The sequence below is a fragment of the Morone saxatilis genome, unplaced genomic scaffold (genome assembly GCF_004916995.1).
Source record: "Morone saxatilis isolate NCDOM2014 unplaced genomic scaffold, NCSU_SB_2.0 Contig12, whole genome shotgun sequence".
Taxonomy (NCBI): domain Eukaryota; kingdom Metazoa; phylum Chordata; class Actinopteri; family Moronidae; genus Morone; species Morone saxatilis.
In genome coordinates, this window is record NW_023339674.1 from 16,861,192 (window position 1) to 16,885,272 (window position 24,081).

At 42.2% G+C, this 24,081-nt stretch overlaps 3 protein-coding genes across 5 annotated transcripts in view; 1 reads left to right on the forward strand and 2 right to left on the reverse strand.

The window, feature by feature from the left end:
- Positions 1–10,400, forward strand: part of elovl1b (ELOVL fatty acid elongase 1b) — a 14,306-nt gene extending 3,906 nt beyond the window's left edge. The window contains exons 2-9 of one of the 3 annotated variants that reach the window (XM_035653251.1): positions 1,671–1,743; positions 7,561–7,663; positions 7,744–7,934; positions 8,149–8,229; positions 8,339–8,395; positions 8,487–8,592; positions 8,940–9,076; positions 9,536–10,400. In XM_035653251.1, the coding sequence (XP_035509144.1) occupies positions 7,585–7,663; positions 7,744–7,934; positions 8,149–8,229; positions 8,339–8,395; positions 8,487–8,592; positions 8,940–9,076; positions 9,536–9,868 (984 nt within the window). In that variant the 5' untranslated portion in view covers positions 1,671–1,743; positions 7,561–7,584 and the 3' untranslated portion in view covers positions 9,869–10,400. Of the gene's footprint in view, positions 1–1,670; positions 1,744–3,967; positions 4,032–7,560; positions 7,664–7,743; positions 7,935–8,148; positions 8,230–8,338; positions 8,396–8,486; positions 8,593–8,939; positions 9,077–9,535 lie in introns of those variants that run through there. The other 2 variants (XM_035653250.1, XM_035653249.1) reach the window with 2 other exon arrangements.
- A 392-nt stretch (positions 10,401–10,792) lies between these two features.
- zfyve9b (zinc finger, FYVE domain containing 9b) lies at positions 10,793–19,928 on the reverse strand. Its single transcript, XM_035653659.1, has 18 exons — positions 19,922–19,928; positions 19,732–19,834; positions 18,829–18,889; positions 17,869–18,654; positions 17,659–17,758; positions 17,366–17,565; positions 17,152–17,263; positions 16,045–16,167; positions 15,558–15,713; positions 15,171–15,395; positions 15,004–15,086; positions 14,758–14,862; positions 14,517–14,667; positions 13,598–13,678; positions 13,138–13,300; positions 12,791–12,896; positions 12,524–12,703; positions 10,793–11,886 (listed from the first exon to the last, which is right to left on the reverse strand). The coding sequence occupies exons 1-18, from the start codon at positions 19,926–19,928 to the stop codon at positions 11,725–11,727; spliced, it is 2,904 nt and encodes a 967-aa protein (XP_035509552.1). The 3' UTR covers positions 10,793–11,724.
- A 791-nt stretch (positions 19,929–20,719) lies between these two features.
- The window catches only part of btf3l4 (basic transcription factor 3-like 4), a 4,106-nt gene continuing 744 nt past the window's right edge, over positions 20,720–24,081 (reverse strand). Inside the window, exons 3-6 of the mRNA XM_035653253.1 lie at positions 22,661–22,774; positions 22,267–22,468; positions 21,336–21,395; positions 20,720–21,095 (exon numbers count right to left, since the gene is read on the reverse strand). Of these exons, the coding sequence (XP_035509146.1) occupies positions 21,049–21,095; positions 21,336–21,395; positions 22,267–22,468; positions 22,661–22,774 (423 nt within the window). The 3' untranslated portion in view covers positions 20,720–21,048. The remainder of the gene's footprint in view (positions 21,096–21,335; positions 21,396–22,266; positions 22,469–22,660; positions 22,775–24,081) is intronic.

Consider the following 24,081-nt stretch of genomic DNA (forward strand, 5'->3'; position numbering starts at 1 on the left):
GGGGGCAGGGAGGGAGGGAGGGAGGGAGGGAGGGACGTGGAGAGAATGAGACCAGTGTTAAACGGCCGGCCTTGTCTGGATAGTTGCAGGTACAGGTGATCCTGCGCCCCCACACCCACCCTGACACAGTGAAATAAATCTGAGTCCTGAGGCGAGTGTAGTAACATTGCTGTGATGGGGGTGGGGTGTTTGTGTTTTCAATTAGTTCTGATTAAGTCACTGGTATTCGTTTTTATCGTACCACAAATCCGCCATGCACGGTCGGTCATGCATCCAATGGGCACATTCAGATCTATGAGGTTTATGTGCAAGTGTCCTTTTAGAGGTGGGGATGGAGTATTCTTTTTTTAATCCTTTTTTTAATTCAGTGTTTTGTGAACTTTAACATGTAACAGGTCTGTATTCATACTATAACGTGTCTAATTGACTGCAACAAGGCTTCAATCTCATTTAGATTTAATACTGATGAATACAGATGTGATAATACGGATTTATGACAGCTGTCAGAAGACTACGGATGGTTCAGACCAGCTTGCACTAATTTGAAATAAGATATTTATCTCCCCCCCCGCCCCCGGTGGTTAAATGATCCGGTGTTGTTTGTTTGTCTTTGTTTTTTAGTGGCAAAACAGCAGAACGAGTTTGAATACAACTGATTCTAATCTCAGTTGCTTTCTTTGGACACAGTTATGTCAGACATATCTCGACCGAGAAGACCTGGTCCCCAGGTGACTATGCTGTCCCCGAGGGCCAGGAAGAGCACGCTGACTAATGCCTTTGTTCTCTCTTGAGTACGTTTGTTTGATTGGAATGTGAGTTATGTTTTTGATATAATCTGTTTCAATTTGGCATTCCCTCACTTTTCAGATTAATGTTGCCGCAATTCAAGACTTTCTCCTGACTTGTTTAACATTTGACAGCGCAGGAAGAGACTATAAGACAACACAAACACATCCGGACTATCAAGAATGTTGTTTCGTGAGCCACTGTTAATGCGAATGCCAGTGAAGAGTTTGATGGGGTATTTTTAGGTTAACTTTTAAGGTAGTGTCTCAACTATACAATCTGGCTTTTCAAAACAGAAACATTTCTCGCTAATCCTTGTACGCGTTCTTCATGCATAGCTTGACCTGAGATTTGTACTGTGACAGGCCTTGGCAGCAAGCTCAGACTCTTCACATCAGTGTGAGAGATGCTGGTGGGAATTCTGGGAGACTTCTATAGTCGCACTGCTATAATGCATCTGCTGTGCACTTGTTCCTGCATTTACACAAACAAGCAACAAGTGATCCATTTGGAATTTGTACTGGAACCAAGAAAATCAATAGTTCAAGAAGAAGTTATAGATGTGTAGTCACTTAGTACTTAGTGTAATGAATTTATTCTGGTCTAAAATAGGCAGATGCATTTAGTTTGGCACTGTGCCCTGGGAACAAGGTGTTCACATGTCTAGTGTCTGGAATTGTACTGAAGCGTGCATACAGATTAGTTTTTTAAGGTTTAACTAGCTAATAAACACCGCGGCCAAAATGTTAAAACTTTGTTACTGTGGTTTGTGCCTTTATTACTACTACCACACTAAATGTCCTCCACAAAGCCACATTGATTTTTTACTAAGAAGTTCTTTTAAGCTTTTAATAAACTCCCACCTTTTTATTTCCCACTCTCAGCTTTTGTAACAGCGTATTTTGGATATACCAGTCATCATTTGGCAAATACATCCAACAGTCACCACGGGGACTGGTAAGTCCATAATTCGTCCTCTCCTTGAATGAATGAATGACTTCTGCTTTCTGTCACTATGACAAGCAGTGAACACGGTGTGTTTGGCTTTTGACATTTTTACACTTACTACTATTTTGTAGCTCTAGGAAAAGGAAAAAAGCAATATACAATATAACAATATATTTTTCATACATTTTATTAGTGTATACTTTTATTGGGTACAATTTCATTTGGTATTGGGTTTTCTTCTTTTGGCAAATAACGTATTAATACCAAATCTAGTTTTGATTGCTTATGGTTTGTTTTGGTGTGACAGATCCTCTTCTAGTCACACTGGGTTTCAGAAGTCAGCCACATTTCATGGAGTCAAATATCTTCCCTTTGTAAACAACCATAGTTGGCATTTCCGCATCCTGTCTTTGTCACTTTTGTCGCATTGTTTTTTTTTTTTTTTTGCGAGGCTGATGGGGGTGTCGGTTTCGCAGGACAAGATTACTATCATATTTGAAAATGCTCCGTCAGCGAACGATGATCTATTTTGTTGTCAGGTGTGTTTTGGCATTTGGGGGAGGGGCTAAAAAATGGAGTGCTGCCACCACTCTCTCCCCCCAACCCGCAGGGACAGAGTGACAGGTAAAACCAGCCCAGTCAATCAGATACAGTGAAACGCTGAAGAGGGCATTTTCAGTGACAAGATCGCCTGCACAATGCTTTCAGATGTCTGATTTGAAGAGCAATGTTCAATAAACTATTATTTACAAAAAAAAAGAAACATCAGACAATAGCAGTCATTATTGCTGTGTGTTTTATTTAAAAGCCTTTTAAAGCCACAGTTTGAGCATAGGCTTTGCATGGATATTTTACTTAAGGCTGTTAGTCTGCAGGAGTAGACGCTGCCCTGTAGATTGATTACAAATGTGCAATTGGATCTCAGAAATGCTGAATGTTTAAGCCATTGTGTGTACTTTTATCAGACCACATTAAAAGCACAAATTACAAATGAATGAAACTACAGGGGGGTTTCCCAATGCATTTCTCCCTGTGGCTATTTACATGCTGCCAGGGCTAAAATAATCCTTAAGCAGAAAGCGTAACGAGTATTATTATAATGTTTTGTTGCTCCGTGGTCGGACTGGGCGTGGCAGTATGATCAGAGTAAGTGACCTCCTATCAGACTGAGCGAAACCTCCTTACAAAACACACACTCAGAACAATTTGAGGCATTGCCACATGAATCATGTCTTCCCTTTTACAGCAATCATTATTGTATGCCATTAGCTGTGCTATCCAACCCTGAGTAAACATCAAGGGTTTGACTATTTCTGATGCTTCTTAGATCAAATATATTTCAGCTTTTTCTCTGGTAGGCATCATTTGTTGTCAGCAAATTGAACATATTTGCTTAGATTTGGGAGTATATGAGTATATGTCAAAGCAAAGGTCAGTCTACTGCACCAATTGAAAGAAACTATGTTTACATGACACTGATTGTCTCTCAACACTGAGAGAGCTGAACTCTAGTTTTGCTTAATGGGTGTTGGTCGGGTAGAGAGCCAATAAAGGCGTAACAATGGCCCCCTTCATAATAACAGAGTCTCCTCTGATTTCTCGCCCGCTGCCTGTGAATAATATTATCAGCCCACCACTGAGAGAAAACGTACAGGGCGACTCCAGAGTCGTGTGTGTTTCTGTGTGTGTGTGTGGTGTGGTGTGTGGTGTGTGTGTGTGTGAGTAGGTGTGACCAGGAGATTAAAAGGTGGGGGGGGAACTCAGACTTGTTAAAGTCAGGATGTAACAAGTTGTAGTTTTAGTTTTGTAGTGTGGGTTTAAATCAGGGCCATCACAGTCTCACCCCAGTTGTTCTCTCTCTCTGGCACTCACTTGCACACAGTGCTCTCTCTCTCTCTCCTCTCTCTCTCTCTCCCTCCTCCCTGCTCTCGCTCTCCTCTCGCTTCTCTCTTAGCTCAGCTCTTTCCCTCCCTCTCCTTCTGTGAGCTAGTTTTTCATCCACTGTGTGAGTCAGGGGAGGGTGGGGGATTTGGAAGACTTGCGATACCAGTCACACTTTGTCAGTTTATCCTCATTCCCTTACCCATCTTTCCTTGTCTCTCTCTCTCACTCTCTCTCTCTCCCTCTCTCTCTCTGTCTCTCTGTGTCTGTGCTGTTTTCCTTTTCTGCTGCCCCAGCCTGCCTGCCTGCCGGCTCGCCCGCCCCTTGCCCTTGTCGATTACAAGCTTTGCTTGTGCTGTGAAAAGAGGAGATTCACGTTTTGATGCTTTAATTGCGAAAACTATTGTCCCAACAAGGTAAGTTGGCTCCATGTTATGTAGGTGAAGTAACTGGGGTGTGGCGAATCTGCCCACATGTTGAGGCAGTCTGGGGTTTGGTTCGTTTATTTTCACAGTAGAAGGTTTGCGATCTTTTGGTGTTGAAGGATCTTGACACGTGTCTAGTTTGGAAATGTCCTTTTATAACTGATACTGTATTTGACTAATGGCTTCCTGGCTGCTCCTCTGCGATTTATTTTTTTTCCCCCCTCTCTGCCCAGTTTGTTCATCATTAACTCCTACGCTCCATGAGCTCCCCTTTTCCATCCCTATGTCATTGACAGGGCCCTCAATAGGAAATGCCCCCCCCCCCCCGTTCCTTTCCACTGTACTGTGTCTCAGTGGTAGATGTAAACCAGCCACCTCCTTGTCAAGGTTGAGTGGTGGTTGTGATGGGACATTTATAAGCGACAACTGTGTGTTTTTAAAACAACTTTATCTCACTTTGTACAGATGTAGCTAATACAGCAGACATTTTTTGGACCCCTTACACAGTTACGAGGAAGTTCCTTGTCCCTTTGTGGAATTACAACTAGCACTGTGTAAAATTGACTTTACTTTTAATGACAAGTCAATGTACAAATTTTACCAGGCACTCAATTACCTTGTTTTGTTTGTTGTTGTTGTTGTTGTTTTTGTTGTTATATTTTGGCCTGGTAAGTGAAGCAAATCCACCAGCTACTTGCATATTTGACCAGCAATTGTCTGGTGCTACTTATGTGCCCTGTCTACTAGTATTGCTCATACAGCTGAACAACTATGACCACTGAACAATTTGAACTGGTGGTCCAAATTTTGAGGTAATACACACAAGCCTTTAATTGGTGGAGATTAGAAGCAGCCAGGCGGTGTCATTATTTTGGAGCTCATTGATAAATAGATGCAAAAAAACGGTACACTCGGGCAGTGAGGTGGAGTAACTGCTGTCCTTTGTGGTTGTTAGAGGGTCTTTTGCCATTCGATGGCAAGTACTGTGGTTTCACTGAGCTGGGATGGAAGGGCTCTCATTTTCATTTTCTTTGAACTTCTATCTTCATCTGGGACTTAAGATACAGGAACATGGTTTCCTTTTTCTTCTTAGTGCTGTCATGGTCACAAGACTATCCCCCTGACCAGCACAATCACTTTTATTATTGGTTAGTATTCCTTGAAAAAAAAAAAAGAAATCGCTCTCAAGAGAGTCACATGTTGCATGTTCATACAGTTGTTTGAACATGAAAACAAAAAAATCCTGCCTGTTTTGTTGCAGGTTTTGTTGAATCATTACCTTGTGCACTGTTAGTGTCTACTGATTCGATTAAACAGAACTTTGGCTTGTAAATTAACTTTACATTAATTAAACAAATTATGAACTCAAATTTAAGCCATGTGATGTGGTCAACTGCCACTACACAATTCAACGTCACTGTGTCGCAATAACTTTAACATTACCACTAACCTGGTAGACAGCAGATACAGATTATCATCTGATACATTTAACTGTTCAGAATTTTTCCTCAGAACAAGACTCTACACCACAGACATGATGGTAAATGTGAGGCGCCTGACCAAATGCCTCACCAGCGGTTCAAAAACAACCACAGCTTTATGTGTAAGAGTCTTGTAAAATGTCCTGTATCTGATCTGTTACACCGCACCACCATTTGCACTGTTGGTGATGAAACTGAGGCCTGCAAGGAGACAAAAACCGTTCACCGTGTCGATTGGAGAGAAGTTAGTGGCTACAAGCTGGTATGGAATGCTGGACTCGAGGCTTAACAAGAAGATCGACCAGAAAGATACTGTGGTGTTGACATTACATTGTGGGTAACAATTGAAAAACCCTGAGGTGAACACACTGCGGGGTTTCTACGAAAGGAGGAGGAATGTCCAGTTTGTGAGATAAAATCTCTCTTTACTGTAGACTAGGCTCGGTTTTAACTTTGATCCAATAAATGCACTAACATAAGAAGGTCAAAAGCTACAACTCGGTATCAGTGTGTCATTTCATGTTTTTTTTTTTTTTTTTGTTGAGTTAGTTTCTAATGACGTTAGATGACGTCTTTTACATTCTGAAATACCTTTGTGTCCCGTATCTGATTTCCTACATTTCCACATACAAGTTTCATTTTCTCTCTGACATCCTGTGATAAGGGACAGTGTTTTAAAAACCGATACCGAAAGCAAGTTCACATCCTTAAACTCAGATTCAGATCCTTGTTAGCAAAATGCACAGCTGTAGTTTACACTTGAAAAGTCTTTTTACACTGTGTCCCTTCTTGCAGTTTTCCTAAGGAGCACCTGCATGATGTCCGCTCCCTGCCCTTCATTCCCCAGCATGAAATGATTTGCTTTTAATTATATTGGCTTAAGGAGGGCTGTTCTTTAGTCCTGAGGCAGTGAAAACTCAGAGCATTGTAGATTGTACATCAAACAATAGCTCCCTCTGGGTCCACTGTGGTGAGAGGGGACCACACCCTGCATGTCCTCTACTTTGTGAACAGACTTCACAGTTTACACTTGATATGGTGAACCTTTGTCAACAGAAAAATACTTAGGCCTGAAAGCCATAGCAACATTCCTGTGTGCACGCTGTATGGTACTTTCCACTGATTTTTTTTAAAATTATGTTTGTAGTTGAGCTGTTAGTTTGCTGTGGCAACACTCAGTACATGTTGTTGTCACATAAAGGAACAGTCGCTGTTGGTTTAAGGAACTTCTTTAAACTACTTCTCTTCTGTTCTGCAATTTTCTGTTTTTAGTTAGTTAGTAGTAGTAGTAGTAGTTTAATAGTCATTTAAGGAGAGTTTGTGTGCAGGAGTCATGCCAGAAATTAAGACACAATACCCATAGCCAGTAGAGTGCCGCCTTACGAGGGATTCCCTCCCAGTTCCTTGTAGCACCTCCTCTCTAATATCAGGCCATGTCTGATGAGCGGTTGGAGCCGGGGCAAAGCATCCTGGGAGCTTAGCTGGGAGTGTTTGTTTGGTGAGGGTTGAGCTGCTCTGTCCCTGTAATTGCATTTCAGTCCTGCTGAATAAGTAGTAAATGCCACAATATGCTTCCCCTTGAAGGAATTTGTTGGTCACGGGTGATCACCAGGAAGACCCGAGCAATGAATAAGACATGTGATTTTTATTTTGTAAAGTATTTATGTAATCCATTCTTGAAGGATAATGCGGTTTCGGTTTATTTTTTGATGTCTCTGAAAATTTCACTGCCTAGGAAAAGTTTGTTTAAAAACTACTTTTTAAAAGGTTCTATTAAAAAATAATGAAGACAGATGAGGAGGGAGAGTGGTCCATTTGATCTTTTACACATCTAAAAGGACTACATCTGGATTGAAGATTGAGAAGACCTGTCCGAGATGTGCATTGTTTTTTTTTAAACATTAAGCTGGGCAAAATATTGTTTTCTGAAATTGAGTGATATCTTTTTGAATAGCTGACATGGGAGTGGTGGAAGGATTGCTGCTGTGTTTGTCTCTGAAGAGTTAAAACTAACAGTGAGCTTGTTGGGTTTTTGGCAGATAATCGGGTAACAACAACACAAGATGGCAAACATGCTTCGAGGGATTCAGGAGATGGGCTCGCATGCCATGGATATCTATGACTTCCTCCTGGCGGGAATTGGTAGGTGATTTACCTGACTAAATAAACGAGTTCACGCCATATGTTTTGTTGTTTGTTTAATGTTGTTTTCCCCTCTCTAGATCAACGGCTGATTGAGTATCCACTGATGCAGAGTCCTATTTCCATGTCTGTAATTTTGCTGTGCTACCTGTTATTTGTACTGTACCTGGGACCTCGAATAATGGCCAATCGCAAACCCTTCCAGCTGAAAGAAGCCATGATAGTCTACAACTTCACGCTAGTCGCACTGTCGATATTCATCGTCTATGAAGTAAGACACAATTATTTAAAGTCTCCAAAATGTAAAAGCTTATAATGAATGTAGACATTCTGAACATTTCCTGTTCATACAGTGCGGCTCTCAGTGTGTAGTTTTGGTTTAACTTTTATCTTTAAGGATCACTTTTTTTTTTTTTTTAAATTAGCTATGACTACAAACTTAAATAATGAGCCCCCCAAGTAAATAACATGTCCCTGTTATTTAGTTCTTGATGTCTGGTTGGGCCACAACGTATACCTGGCGATGTGACGCAGTTGATACGTCTGACAGTCCTCAAGCCCTACGAGTAAGTCTCCTCTAGTTACAGTTATTTCAGATTTAAACATGAAGTGAAATTAGTTTTTGATGATGAACTTAAGTTTCCTATCAGCTCAAGTCTTAATTTTCCTCACCAGATGGTACGAGTGGCCTGGTTGTTCTGGTTCTCCAAGATTGTTGAGCTCATGGACACAGTAAGTTCAGTCCATTTTACCTGACGACCCTGATGTTCAATTTTGGTCACTATCGATTGGCGTTAACTAATCAGTACCCTCTTTCGGTCAGGTCTTCTTTGTTTTGAGAAAAAAGCACGGCCAGATCACCTTCCTACACATCTTCCACCACTCCTTCATGCCCTGGACCTGGTGGTGGGGAGTTTCTTATGCTCCTGGTGAGTACACATTAACTAAATCAATCAAAGAGATTGGAAATGATTAATGGAGCAGGAACAATAGCAGGTGGTGGCTATAGCTGCGTTTCTTCATTCTACAAACCAATCTTGTACCTGTTGACCTGTACAATCAATGTACAATGTCTTCCATTTGGTTTCTGAGTTGTTAAAGCGTCCTTCAAGAAACCTTAGTAGTGCTGAATTCTGTTTAGTCATTAGAAAATGATTAACCAAGAGACTGCGTAAAACCTTTACGGCTCTTTACCTCCTTGATTTTTCTTGCAAGGTGAGAGGTTCTTTGGTTACTCTGGTCTGAGTCAGCCTAATGTTTGCGATTATTACCACAGGTGGAATGGGATCTTTCCATGCCATGGTGAACTCTTCCGTCCATGTCATCATGTATTTCTACTACGGCCTTGCTGCTGCTGGACCACGCTTCCAGAAGTTTTTGTGGTGGAAGAAATACATGACTGCCATCCAGCTGGTGCGTACACGTCATACTCTGCAGTTTACTCTGTTCTTTGTTTTATCATTGAGGATTTTGCTACTTGTAGACTTGAGGCAACAGCACCAGGACAGTATGATGTAGCTTTGATGATTCTTTTTCAGCCTTGCTCAGTGTCTTAAGCTACTCTGGTCCTGTCAGCATGTTTTTTTGTCCCTCTATATACCTACATACGTAACTCTGCCGAGGAGGTTATGTTTTCAGTGCAGTTTGTCTCTCAGCAGGATTACAGGAAAAACTACTGGCCCAATTTTCCTGAAACCCTGAAATTGTTGTGCATGTTCTAACCTGTCGTGACTGGAGTGAATTGTATGCCGTAACTAAACAGCCACCTCAAATATCACTGTAGACAAAACACCTTGACGGAGGTCTGCGATCTCAGAGTGCCCTTCTATTTTATAGTAAGTGTCTGACTGACTCCTGATTTCTTCCTAACAGACCCAGTTTGTCCTGGTATCTCTCCATGCCACCCAGTATTACTTCATGGACAGCTGTGACTACCAGTTCCCCATGATCCTACACCTCATCTGGATGTACGGAACCTTCTTCTTTGTGCTCTTCTCTAACTTCTGGATCCAAGCTTACGTGAAGGGTAAGAGGTTGCCGAAACAGGACAATAAGCAGTGTCAGAACGGCACAGCTGTCTACACCAATGGCAAACACCACGAGAACGGCAACAGCATCAACCACGGAGCCACCAACGGCACCAGCAATGGTTCTACTCGCCACGAGAACGGCAGCACTCACTTGGGCAAGATGAAGAAAGCCTAGGATCTCTGGAAGAAAACACCCAAGAAGTATGACCCAGTGAATTTGGTGAAACAACTACGGATTCCAAAGATCATTTTGGCTGTGTTTCTTTTCCTGTTTTTAGTTTTATATGCAAAACATGGGGAAATGACATGGTCAGTGATTTCCACAGTTGGGGTTCCACATTCGGTTGGTTTGTTCGTTATTTTCTTTGAGTTGGTAAAACATTTATGGAACACAATATATGAAGAGAAGATGTTTTTACCTGAATGTTATCTTCACTGATGTTGCAGCAACCTCCTAGTTCAGTTTCACACCCTTGCTTTCACCCTACTTGCCTTCGCTGCTTATCTGACACCCATGTTCTCCTGACCCCTCCTGTGGACAGACGACTGTACAGTTTCTATCAAACTTGAAAATACTTTTTGTAAATAGTTTTACAACACCAAAAAAAAAACAACTAATTGTATTGGTATGCTTTAGACTTTCTAAATTTTGTTACATTGTGTATTTAAAATTTAAATGCCAATAAATTCCATTTCAAATGATCCTATACATTTTGTGCGTCCATATATTCACTGCTCTATGTATGTGTCACTTGCTGGACAGATTATAAATCATTGGTCATTGGGGGAAGACTGGCATTGTGCTGTGTTGCAACAAAGAGGGAAAGTATTTGCATTGCTTGCTTGTGCCTTCTTGTCTTGGCCATCCCAAGTATGTGGAGCAAGTAGGAGTAAACAAGAGCCCCATTATGCTTTGTTAAGAAAGATTCAGGCAGAGAGAAAGCATCCTGCAGACCGGATCTACACCCACACACAACTCAACCATCAGCTGCTTCATCTGGGTCAGAAGCGGCCTGCTTTTCCTTCATTGCAACATATCATTCACAACTTTAAGTTAACCATCCTTTAAATGCCTTCGTGGAACTGATATTGTGTGTAGGAAAGGATTTTTGTATTTGACTGCATTATATTAAAAGGTGTTTGTATATGGAGTGGACGAAACATTACAGATGCCTCCTGACATAATACAGTCCAGTTAAACACCACCTCAATAATACTCAGAGTTAAATAAATACCTCTCTGACCCTGTCAGTCAAAACTGAATATGATCTTTGTAAAGGCAAAATTATGGCTCAGCTCTTGTATTGGATTGCATTAGATTTTACTGGTGTGCCTAATAGAGTTGCTACTGAGTGTATTTTGTGTGTAAAATTGTATTTGCAAAATAGTACCAGCTGCTTAACAAATGTAGTATTTCCTTCTGGGTTGTAAAGTATAAAGTGTTGGGTGCAGAGGATCCTGGATGAACAGGCAGTAATTCAGTCATTGTTGCAAGTTTAATTCCAAGCTGACATTACATTTCATGAGCAGTCAATTAAAATACATCCAGTATGAAAACATTCTCTAGGCATTCATTCGGTGTGCATCAAATTGCTACAGATCTACTACATACACTACTTCAAGTCATTCTCTTTTTCTCTTTGCTTTAAGGTCATGAGGCTGAATCCAGCTTCCACTTTAAAGGTATTCTCCATATGGACATTGGTAGTGAACATTGTGGCATGAATGATATCAAGCTATGAAGTTGCTACTACTGTACAGTGCAGTACCCTGATCTGATGGTCCATCCTAGGTTTCATGCGTACCCAGATTGTCTGCTGCAGGGCAAGGTGAAATCAGAAAACCACTAAGAGTCAGACCACTTCTCTCTACTCGTGAGTGGATGAGATGGATGCAGACCTTGGATGTGGTCTGGTTCGCCCTTTGAATGCTTTTATTGCCCTGAAACCGATGGCAGCACTACTGAGACGTGCCGGAGACAGAGATGTGGTCAGGGTTAAAAAGATGAAATAGTATAGAGTGTGTGCGCTCTTAAGTGATGTTCTCCAGGATGTAAAAGATTAGCTCCATCACGATAGGCTCGTCACCCCTCTTGCGCCCCCTGCTGTGTATGACGGGGATCAGCACACTATCCAGGGCATTGAGGTACTGAGCTGGGAGGGGCTGCCCATTGCTCCCAGCCACAAATCCCACCTGAAATTACAAAACAAACCACTAATTAGTGTTTCAGGCCCTAAAGCTTGTGTTATAAACTTTACAACTATGCACTGTGTGAGTCATACGTTATATGTGCTCCCATTCAAACTTTGGCCAATATGTGTTTACAATGAAAAGATCCCTGACTGGAATAAATAGCCTTCACATAATGTTCTGAATAAATGCAGTTTTTTTTCCACTTTAACTAGTTATAAACTTAATTTTAATTAGTTACAGTCCACGGTTCATGCAGATTAACTGCATCTCCACTAATAATTAGTATACTAACTAAAATGTGATTTAAAGGTAGCTTAACCTCACCAATTTCTAACCACAGTGCAGTTAGATTGGTTTTAAGCTCTTGTAGTTACTGCAATTGTTTCATGGTGGTTTCACAGACATTATACATTTCTATAGCATAATATGTTTTATATGGCAGTATGTCAAAAAGTCACACATCTGTCTTAATTCATACAAACAATTATGTCGTTTTTAGGTCAGCATTCTTGATGCTGCATTCTTACAGAAAACAGAAGCATAAAATCTGATGCTCACAAGGTCTTTTGCAGCCTCATATGTTAATAACAACATGTTGTTGTGACTCAGCTCACTGATACCAAACACCCTTTCTGACCTCTTGAGATTCAAAAGCGACACGCAGCCCCAGTTTGGCCATCCCGTCCTCTTTCAACAGTTTGAGGTGTGGGCACAGTGCCAAGCAAAACGCCCGGGCGATCCGCTCAGTTAGCCTGTTGTGTTCAGTGGAGTCACTCGCTCCTGCTTTGGCATGATCCCCCCTCTGCAGGAAGAAAACCTGCACAAGACACACACATGAATGTAAAGGGAGGAGACCGTTTCAGATGGGCCTATGTTGATATTTAAAGTAGATGATCATATGTACTTCTGTCCAGCGGATGATCTTCCCATTTTCTTTGTATTCGGACTTCTGGAACATCTTCATACTGCTGATGGACTCCATGGATTTTCCATCGATAGGACTTATAACTCTGAGGGACACAAACACACAAACTGGTAATTTACAACATAGACCAGAAACTAACATGCAGCTGGTATAGTGTTTGGTAGGTGGGAGTTGTGATCCTCTTGCAGCTGTCTATCTACTGACGATAGCTTAATGAAAATGTTCAAAGACTTATTTTTGAACGTGACTGTTATATTGTTCTCTTTGAGCACAAAAGCTTCATTCTGAGGCTGCCACATGAACTTCAAACATGTGGAAACACTAACCCCTTATTCACAGTGCATTTCTCCTCCACCCACTGTACACAAACAAGCTCCTGGCTCTCTGATTGGTCAAGCCGTCCACAGGTGACAGTGTAGTCTTTCATCTCCCGAAGCGACCGGCGGAGCTCGGCCATGGTTTCCACGGTGATCTGCACCATTAGCCCATCTGGAGAGAGGGGACAGCGATACAGGAGAAACACACAGACACCAACGGCCACACACACACACACACGCACACACACCAAAACACTCACATGCATCAAACACTGTACACACTCCTGACAAACAGTCTGTTAAAATGTACACAGACACACACATACAAAGATCAACACATTCTGAATAAAACAGTATTGAAGCAGGGATGTTGGCATGCACTACTAGACCAATGTAAACAATGAACTTCCTGCAAGCGGGAGGGAAAAAGTCAAGGTGAACCTGACTCCCCTCTCAGTGGACATCCTACCTTCTACAATGCTGGACTTGGCAAGGTATCCTGCAGATGCTTTCAGTGCACTACTGAATATAAAAAAGCAGGATCCAGTAACTGCAATAACAGAAAGAGAGAGAAACCACCTCCTGTTATAATCCTGTAGTGCCATCTAGTGGTATATGAGGGAAAGTGAACTTCTTTGGCCCCTTGAGTTAAGTTAGATACTGATAAACAATGTTTTCTCTGTATTCCTTATGTTTTTCTTCCAATACAATCTAAGATTTCACTTTGTATGGCTGCATGGTTACACAATAACATCAAATGGAAAATATTTGATAACATTTATACACAATTCCTTGTACTACAGAGTAAAATATAAAAGCCCTGTTGGACCTGGAGTATTATCACTTGACCACTGTGTTTGGTGAAATATGGTAGGTCATTTGTTCTTTTAAAAATTACGGACATGGCCAATTTGCAAAGCATAAAGATCCCAGACATCCTCTGCAATTCATACAAATTAATCCTAGGTCCCTAAGATTACCAGTGTCATGCAAATTGGGAAATTTGGGAAAATTTGAATTTAGAATAACATTTCATGGGTTTGCACAATGTTTGGCTGCACATTTACATTTACTGCTGGTGGATCTTGAGCAGCAAATGCACAATATTCTAATTTAAAAGGCATAATAATTTTAAGCCTTTTAAATTAGTAGATTGCACCAAATGGTCTGTGTACATGAACATGTTATTAAATTTTGTATAATGTACTTAATTTAGCTCTTGTACAGATTTGAGTGTGCTGGTCTCTTTCTCTTTTGTGCACCATTTTAAACAAGTTTCCTTAAACAACTTTTATTGCAAGGCATGTCCTCCACCACTACTTGGTGAAATAACAACATGTCCAGACTCTTTTTGAACTATTTTGATCTGCCTAACTGTTATGGCCCACCTTTGCGTGGCTGATTGTGGATGCTGATGGCTTGGGTCTGGTACTGGCCATCGTCTCCTTGCACGCAGATGAGATGGGAGTCCGCAGTCTCATTGAAGCACGCCCCAATGGCCAGCACATGCTCATTGGACTTATTCAAAGCCTTCATTAGCTAATAATGTGATACAAGAATGATGACTGATTAAAAATACATAAACACTAGCATGAACTCCGTGAGGCATTTAAAGGCGTATAGTCTTACCTCATTATACCCAGTGGTCGGTATCTTTATGCAGGTCCGCTGAGCCTCTAGATCCACAGTGAGCCCCGGCACCATTGGTAGGCTGTAACGGTAATTCCTAAAGTCCTGGAACAGGATTGGAGGAACACGTCAACATCAATTATGGGAAGTTTGGTTAAAGTTACAACATCAAACTTCCTATAAATGATGGGAAATGTGGTTCTATAATCACACCAAAGAGAAGCTGTTACAAAAAGCGATACTCACTACTAGCAATCTCATTATGGTGTGGCCTATTTCCCCAAACAAGGGCTTCCTTAAGCGCACGCTGTACAGAGGGCACGGGTAAACTGCAACAAGAAACAAAGGGGGTAACTTAAGTAGTAGACCTGTAGTAGTATAGATGCAGCCTTTTATACGAGGGCCTCTCTTACATCTGTATTCAGCCCCCAATCGCAGCATGAGACGCAAGGGAAAGGCTTTGGCCCAGGCCACCTCTGCTCTGTGGACCAGCAGGCCAAAGAGGTAGGGCTGGTTTGGCAGAGGTAGACCTTGAAGGGACTGCAGAGTGGAGCGAATGTACAGGAAGCCTGCATGTTCTTCACTGCCCAGGAAACTACTGCCAAACAAGGACAGCGACAGATGTTTCACAACCTTTCCTACAGAAATACAGAGGAAAAGGATGTGTAATTATAGCAGAAAACACTTGACATGACAAACGCGGTAGTCAGCTTTTCAACACGGGTCCAAAAGTGGGCAAAATGAAATAATGTCTTACGTGTAAGCATCTTAATGTGTGTGTGTGTGTGTGAAGCTCTGACCTGTGAGTGTGTCCCTGTACAACTGGATGAAGTGGCTGAAAATGTCTTTGGGGAAGCTTTTCTCCTCAGGCAGGCACTGCAGCAGCACCACCACCTCCACCTGGCCCACGGCGTGCATCCCCTTTGTCGTCACGCACCAGCACTTCCTGTTAACATCTGTCACACAATCAAGGCACAACCTCAGGGGTTTACGAGGACATTTTTTCTTAACATAAAGCCATTCTGAAATTAAAAATATATAAATTATAAATGTCTCCCTAACAGAGCAGATGTAGCAGGCAAAAAAATGCAATTTAATTTCAGTTGATATTAAAAAAGAATTGCAAAACATAAATATTGAATGTGGATGTATGAGCTATACCACAGCATGAATTTATTTGCAGGCTCATAGCAGTCCTATACTTGATCGGCACTGCACAATATATTGCTAATGAGTCATTTACTATGCATTTGTTCAAGCACAATGAGAAAAAAAAAAGAATCGTACAGTTTACCAGCTTGACCATAGCAAGTAGGTTGGCATTGAGGACAAACACCAGGGGCTTGGGCCTGCCACTCTCCAACTCCTGAATAAGCAACATCTCAGAGGGCTGCTCCTCCACAGTGTAGTCTGAGGAAAAAGTAACACTGCTGTTACACTGTAGTATCTTCTACAACTTAGTCATTCACAATGTGTGTTTGAAAATGAACCATTGTCTGAGCCTGGCTCTAAATAAGATGCAAGGACAGGTAGCTTTTTGTTGCTATTATTTTGAAACGCCCTTGTTTAACCAGGCAGGACGGGGTTCACATTATTATTTACAGTAACAGCACAAGGGAGTCGTCATGAATTTTAAGTGGGAAAAATCAAAATATAAATACGGTGCATCCACACCAGGGACCTTCCCAGCTTTACCACAGACTTGTGACACACCAGGTTAAGCGTCTCGCTCAATGGCACTTTGGTGGTGGTCAGTAAAGGAGGGGTGGATGTATTTTTATCTTACTGATTCTCTTCCAGTCACAGGCTTTATTTTGTAGATCGTACAGTAGGTGTGTACAAGGACAGTGAGGGAGTATTTTATTATTATTACTATTTATTAGTCCAACAGTTGGATGATTTTGAATATAAAGGAACCCACCAGTGTCATGTGGACAGAAGCATATAAATCTGTGGGATTATTTTACACCAGCCTGATGTCGGTAGAGCACCATTTTATCAGGTACCCACAAAAAATCGCTGTGGTCTTTAAATTAGAGGCTGCAAATGCGACAAACACACCCAGCAGGAATCACTAATTCATCTTTTATTCAGTGCCCACAAGCTTCATTTAGGTTTTTCAGCATTATTCCGTAACTGCTGCTTTCACTTCGATTTGACACTTCAGTTTACTCTTTCTTTCGTCATCACTAAATTATCAACTCCTCAACAAGATCCCTTCTTCTATCTTATCCTATCCGCCTATCTCTTGCACCGTGCAAGACCAGAGAACAGCAATGGATAAAACACATTTGAAGGTGGGATAAATACCAGCATCTGTGCTACCAAGAATCCACCAAGTAATTTTGCTAAATCTTTGACTCTCACCTTCAAATTAGATGGAACCTGTCTTACCTCCTTTTACTCCTGTGGAGGTGAGGATAGGTGGCAGCCCATCCAGGGGGATGAGGTTGGCAGAGCTGCTCACTAAAGCAGTGGTTCCCCAGCCGTAAGGACCACAGGCCTCCTGGAGGAAGAGTGTGAGGATTGAGACAACTTTTTTTGTCAAATCTTGTTGTACAAACCGTCTCACATAAAGCAACGTTCTGTGTTATGTTTGTGATCCTACATTGATATTCGTCCCATGTGGCTGCAAGGCTCTCCTGATCTGTGGTGAGCCCACAGGACTTTTACCCGGCCCGCCCAGCGCTCGTCTCATCAGCGGTGAGAACGTAGGCCCTCTGACTGGTGTGGTTGGAGCCGACTCCGACTGCTTATTGAGGAATTCATCTGCAAACCACACCCTCCTTTTCCCCCTTGGAGGTGTCCCTGAGGAGAAGATGTTGAAGAAGAATTGCTTGTGCAAATAAGCACTGCAAAACTGTGAACTTTAACAAAAATAAAACAAACATATATGCTCACTTTTGATGAGAGTTGAATGACAGGAAACACAAACTCGCCCCTCCTTGCCATCCAGATGTGTGAGTCTGAACTTCAGATTGGAGCAAAGTGCACAAAAAACCTGACCATACACACACATGCACACATCGCATAAGGACACACATGTTATCAAGTTAGTATTTAATTAAAAGGTATTTTAAATCCTGCACGAGATAGAACAATGTTACTCACCTTCCCACAAGCACGGCAGTGGTGCCTCCTCTTAGTGAACGTAAACTTGACCCCACACTTCATGCAGACCTGTGCCTGAGCATCAGGGACCCACAGTGGAGCGACCTCCCCGAGGACAGTGCCACGGTCCTTGGACAGGATGCCAACAGGGCTCAACTCGGACTCATTGTCAGGATCTATAGGGGAGGCTGCACAGTCCCCCATCGCTCCCTCCCCACTGGCTGCCTGGGCATTGCAGCTGTCTGTCTCATCTCCTCCATTAGATCTAACCATCTTAAACTGGCTCTGGAGCTCCCTGCCATGTGTCTCGCCATGTGAGAGAGTGGAGGGTGCTGCAGTTGCCTCTGAGCTGCAGGACTGCTCCTGCTGCTCCAGTCTGCTCTCCTCCAGCTCCTTCTCCTCGATCACAGAGTCCTCCTTTGACGGGAGAACCTGGGGCTTCCTTTTCTCCTCCTCCGCCGCCTTCTCCTCTTCCTCTGGCCACGCAGCCTCGGCAGGGCTCAGCACCAGGGGGCTGGAAGACTCCCCGAAACAACTCTCACCCCATGTGGAGATGGCGGTCACAGTGCAGCTGCCCTCCTCCAGCTGGGAGGGTGAAGCAGTTTTGGCCAGCTCTTCAGATGGTTTCTGCTCACATGGCCCAAAGCTGCTCCTGACCGACGCATCTGAAGAGGTCTTGGACGGAGATTCTGGTCGTATTTGGCCGCAGCCCAATCCTGGTTTTGACATGTCCCCATCTTTGAGCACCAGGAGGCAGGGTCTGTTGAGCCAGTGGTGCTTGGTGTCCTGCAGAGACGGATTGTCTCCTTCATCTGTTTCAAGGGGGAGCACACACACACACACACACACACAATGTATGCATGCTCATTAACCATGACTAATTAGGTGGAAAATGTGTTCACATGTGCTAAGTGGCCATTTAGTGCCATATCATAATTTATGTCATGACCCCGAGCATACCTCAGAGCCTTCAATCAACACTAAAGGCAGCATTGACACTCCCTTGAGAGATGTGTCAGAGCTGAATACAGAACAGACTAAATGGTTAAAAAAAAGGGGGAAGACATTTGTTGTGGACCACATATTGATGTCAAACCAATAGTAGTTGTTTGTGGTACCACCACACAGCTGCTGGTTCTCTAGAGAACAAAAAGTTCAATAGTGGTTCTGTGTTTTATTGGCTCTGAAGGATGAGGATTTAGAGATGCTTTGTTCACATTAAAGCCTTTTGCTATTCTGTGTATTGGTTCATTTATTGTGTGGCGTTGGTGGCCAACCAAAGACAAATGGACAAATGCGTATGGTAATAAAATGGCACATTTGGGTTTTTGATCCAGGTTTTTCCACTGATCACCTGAATGTGCACATCCTGTTAAATACTGCAAGGGACTGTGTATTACTGGAAATATAGTCAAATAAGCCATTTGCTTCTGAAATGCCAACATGATATTCTACATAAAGGCAATTACCCTCTCTGATTACAGCCAGTTACTGCTTCAGCATCCTCTCCTCGTGTGTTAGTCATGCAATAACCATTACTGTAAATTACCAGCACGTGATGTAACGCGAGTTGTTGTGTCCATAGCTGGCACTGAGCTTTCATTGCGCGGTAACACCCAGTGATTCATGAATAGTTATGACTCAAGACCATAAGAGTAAGATAACTTAAACAAGCACTAGAAATCACACAGTAGTGGGTTCTATTATTTTGCTGCACTGTTGGATGTGTGGTTGTTTGGCACAAGATGTAAAAGAATATTAGATGGAAGGGAGCTAATCCATTTGTATTAAACGAGGCGATATAGAAACTCATTTCTCGGGTTAAACTGCATTGCAGCCCCTTCTTCACAGACACCATAAAACCGGAGGGGATCAGGCCGGTTCGCTCCTGCTGCGGGCTGCAGAGTGAAGATCTCCCCGAACAACGGCGGCGGGACTCCACCGATCCGGTTGACTGGAGCGATCGCTTCCCGGGACAGTGACGCATTCAACACACGTGCAAATGTTTAATCCGCTCTCGAGCAACCGAGGCCGGCGGCAATGCGACACTCACCCCGCATCCCGTTACATCAGATCCAACAGGACACTTCACTGGGGCTGATATTTACTGAGGCAATGTGTGTGTGTGTGTGTGTATGTACGCAGACTGTCTGCACACAGGAATGTGCGCCACTCTCTCTCTCTCTCACACACACACACACACACACACACATGCGTTTCAGATGATGCGGACTATGCGCGCAGCCAAATGCTGTATCAGCGGTTTTTCCTGTGACAAACACATCATCACACGCAGGCAATGAATGGGGGAGTAAAAGCATCCCCACCCCGCTGCAACCAAAACGCAGTCCTTACCTTCAGTTATTGCTCCCAAAAGGCTTTCATTCTCGTCATCCCGCGCAGAGAAGAACTTGAGCATTTTATCCTGTTTACATCTGAGCGCCGAGCAAAAGCGGATTCAAGCAGCACTGCCTTGCTCACAAGCGGAGGATGGGATGATTTCGCCTCTTTCTAACCCCCCCTTCTCTATGATCTCCCTCCTCCCCTGTGTCTCTCTGCAGCTCTTTGAAGAAACTCAAGAGGTGTGCAGAAATGTCCCTCCCCAGTTTTGCCGTCTACACACACAGCCCGCAGGACAGCGTGCAGGCCAACGCAACACAGCTATGATGCCAGATATGAAAAGACCTGCCTGCATGCACAACCTGTCATACTGATGGAAGCTGTAAAGGTTTCAGCAAGTCAGCGCTGTTGGATTAGTAGATCCATTTCATGCAAAACAGCATAGAAAAATCCTGTTTGTATGAGAAGCAATCAGTGTTTACCAAATGTTGTCAATGACCACAGCACCATGTAAAAAATGTTGACCACCTTTATTTTGTTTCATAAACAAAAAGTCTTAAGACTTGCTTTAATGACCACTGTTATCCTGACCATGACTGACAATGTGGTGAAGGGATTTAACGGTTTACCAGAAGGGAGTTATTTTTCTTTCTTTTTTTTAAACATGTAAGTGCACAAGCCAGTCTGACTCGGACATCCGTGGGCCATCGTAAAATATAAAAGTCTCTGGTTTGTAGAGATAGTGTCTGATATGTCTGGATGACTAGACTTTAAAAACACTGGAGAAGGTTTTCTCGCTTCATTGCAGTCCAGTCCCTGTGCACACGAGCTTCACATGCGTCAGTTTGCCTCGTTCTTTGACGCTTCATCGAAGTTCTCCACCAGATCTGCACAACAACGACATGTTGTCAATTATTACAGAGGAAGAAAACAGCTTTGTGTGATACTGTATTTACTCTGCAGTGGATAAAATAACCACTTATATAGAGTGGATCTTCTTTATTTAACGAGATAATAAACTTAATGCATCATTTAGAAAATATACTAAGCATTTAAATAATGATCAAATCCTGGGATAGCATTATGAGAATTGGTTGAAAAACTTCTCTACATCTGATGGTCCATACCTGGAACATCATCATCCTCTTCCTCAATGTCCTCTGCCTTTGGAGCCTTGCTGTCGAGAGCTGAAATAAAAAATACAAATAAAAAAAAACATAGCTTTAGTTTTGAATATTAAATAATTGTAACAATAAGTTAAAGTGTGGTTATATTCTATATTGTTGTTACAGTCAACAAATCCCATTAAATAAGCGCAAAACAAAAATGTATTTATCCTAACTAATCTTTTCTGCCAGAGCTCCAACGCTGTCCAATAACTATTAAAAACACACAGTAAGCGTCACACTTAAACTGGGTAATGTTTGTTTTTATTAGTGTGAACATTGGTACTGTAGTTTATTTTGAGTTGATCCAACCAACTCTGTCCTGCTGCTGTAAATACTCAATAGAACAAATGTATATTAATCCACCACTGAAAATAGTCCCCAACAAATACACTATTTACACGTTTGAGTTAAGTTTGCCAAAAAACTACAGTGCCCTGTTGTTTTAGGACATTATCGTTATTATTAAAAAATTAAACTATACAATTGTGAAATGTTTGAAAACATTAACATTATGTCTTCAGTAGGAACGAATGGGCTTGTGGCAGAAAGCCACAGAGAGGACGGGGACGTCAGAAAGTCCTGAGAAACTGACTACCTTGGTTTTGGTATTTTATGGGATTTGTTGACAATAAAACTATATATAATAACAACAGCCTAATATTTTCATTTACAAAGAAAATCGTTGTCTTAAAGAACCAAGAAGCATTACTATGCCTCTGTAACATGGCTGATACTGTATGACCTAATTTCAAGGGATATATACACACAACACCATACAGCTGCATGCAAAACTGATTTCTAAGTAGCAGGTATGGTTTCTAAGACAGAACTCCCCTTTGACAGTGATTGTGAAACGTCTAAGAGGTCTAAGAGGTCCGGGAGCACCCACCTTGCCGAGGGAACTGTTCTGCCAGCTTGCGCAGGCTGCTGAGGCTGTCCGCTCCCAGCTGACTGAGGATGCCGGGGAGCATCTCCGTCAGCTGCTTGGTCTCAGCGTGGCCCGTGATGGCGAAGGTGTTAGCAGACAGAGAGGCCTGAACTTTGGGGTTGTTGAAGTGGATCACAGTCCCGTCATCTTTGATCATGTTCACCTGAGAGGAGAAGACCACTCTTACTTACTTATCCAGAAAGAGATGAATGTGAAAAGCCTCAAAGCAGACTGGTCTATACAGCTGCGAAAGAATGCATTCATGCTCTCATCAGAACGGATTAACACAATGACATTAATGTAAAGATAAACTAACATTCGGGACTCCCTTATGCAGAGGTCCAAACCAATTTACCTCCTCAATTCCAGCAATATTGTTGACAGCCAACTTCTTTAGTGAACTCTGAAGCTTTTTGTCATCAGCTGTTGCAGTTCTGTGGACCACCTTCTTCTTCCTGCGCGCAGATCCCTAAAATCAAAGTAGACATAAGACTCCTAAAGGACAGCGACTTGAAGCTATATAAAACAAGAGTGAAATAAGCTACAGGAGCAACATAGCCTTTGTTGTATTACAGTATACAAGCCTCTTGAATCAATACACATATGAATCAAATGTGATCCTGTTCAAAACCTGCTGAAATTCAGTGTTGCAGTGGATAGCCGGACAGATTTTTGAGGCCAACACATAAACGTATGAATATAATGCAGTAAAAGAGAGTCAATAAAGATCCCTTAGGTTTGGGTGCCCCGCCAGGTCACCTGATAGAATGCATAACGAGGCTGAGACCTCACTACAGCGGCCTGGGTTGGAGTCCGGAGCCCATTGCTGCATGTTATTCCCCTTTCTCTGCTCCGCCTTTGTGACCGGATATTGCAGTTGAAAAACAAACTTGTCAATGGTATCCAGTGTCACTGTTTCTAAACTATCTGTATTTCTGTATCGCAATTTCTTGTTATCAGCCAGCACATGTACCATAGCAATATATCGTTGACGAGCTAAGATAAGCTGATATATCCACCCGGCAGATTTCTTGGTGAAGCTCTACTGCCGTCTTCAAGGTGAGTGGACATGTGCTGTTTTTGTCATCAAATATTTATTGTTAAAGCCTACAAATGTTTTTTTTTTATGTTACACTGTCACTGAACAATGACTGTATGACTGTACTGAATGAGTATAATATTTGAATAAATATGACAGTAAGCCATAATCCTCTCAAAAGGGAGATATATATACACACCTGCTAAGTGTCATTATTTCCTTCTGGTTTGAGTGTATGATCTCACCTACATTAGTACATTATAAATCAGTCGTGGTGCTGTATGCAACTTATAGCAGTGTGATGTAGAAACGTGAAGCCACCAGTGCACAGACGCTGAGAATGGACTAGTTGGAATAGGAGACATCTTGTGTCCAGCAGGAAAACAACATTTGCATAATCATATATTTTTTATGAGGTAAAAGGAGTAGATGTCTTTTTAACCACTTTAATGTGGAAATTATACTTTTTTTTGGCAGAAAAAAACATATCAGACACACATTATGGCTCCGAGCAAACTATTTGTACATGTGTCTTAATGCACGTCTGCACTACATCATGCACATTGCAAATATCCCTTAATGCTTTATATTTATTTTTCTTTATATTGTGAACCTGCACATTTCCTGGACACACTGCACAGCTCTTCAGTTAAATGACGACCATACTGTACACGCTGTCTCTTAATCTTTGTATACCGTCTCTTTTATTGTCTTTATTGATATTCTTCTCACACTTT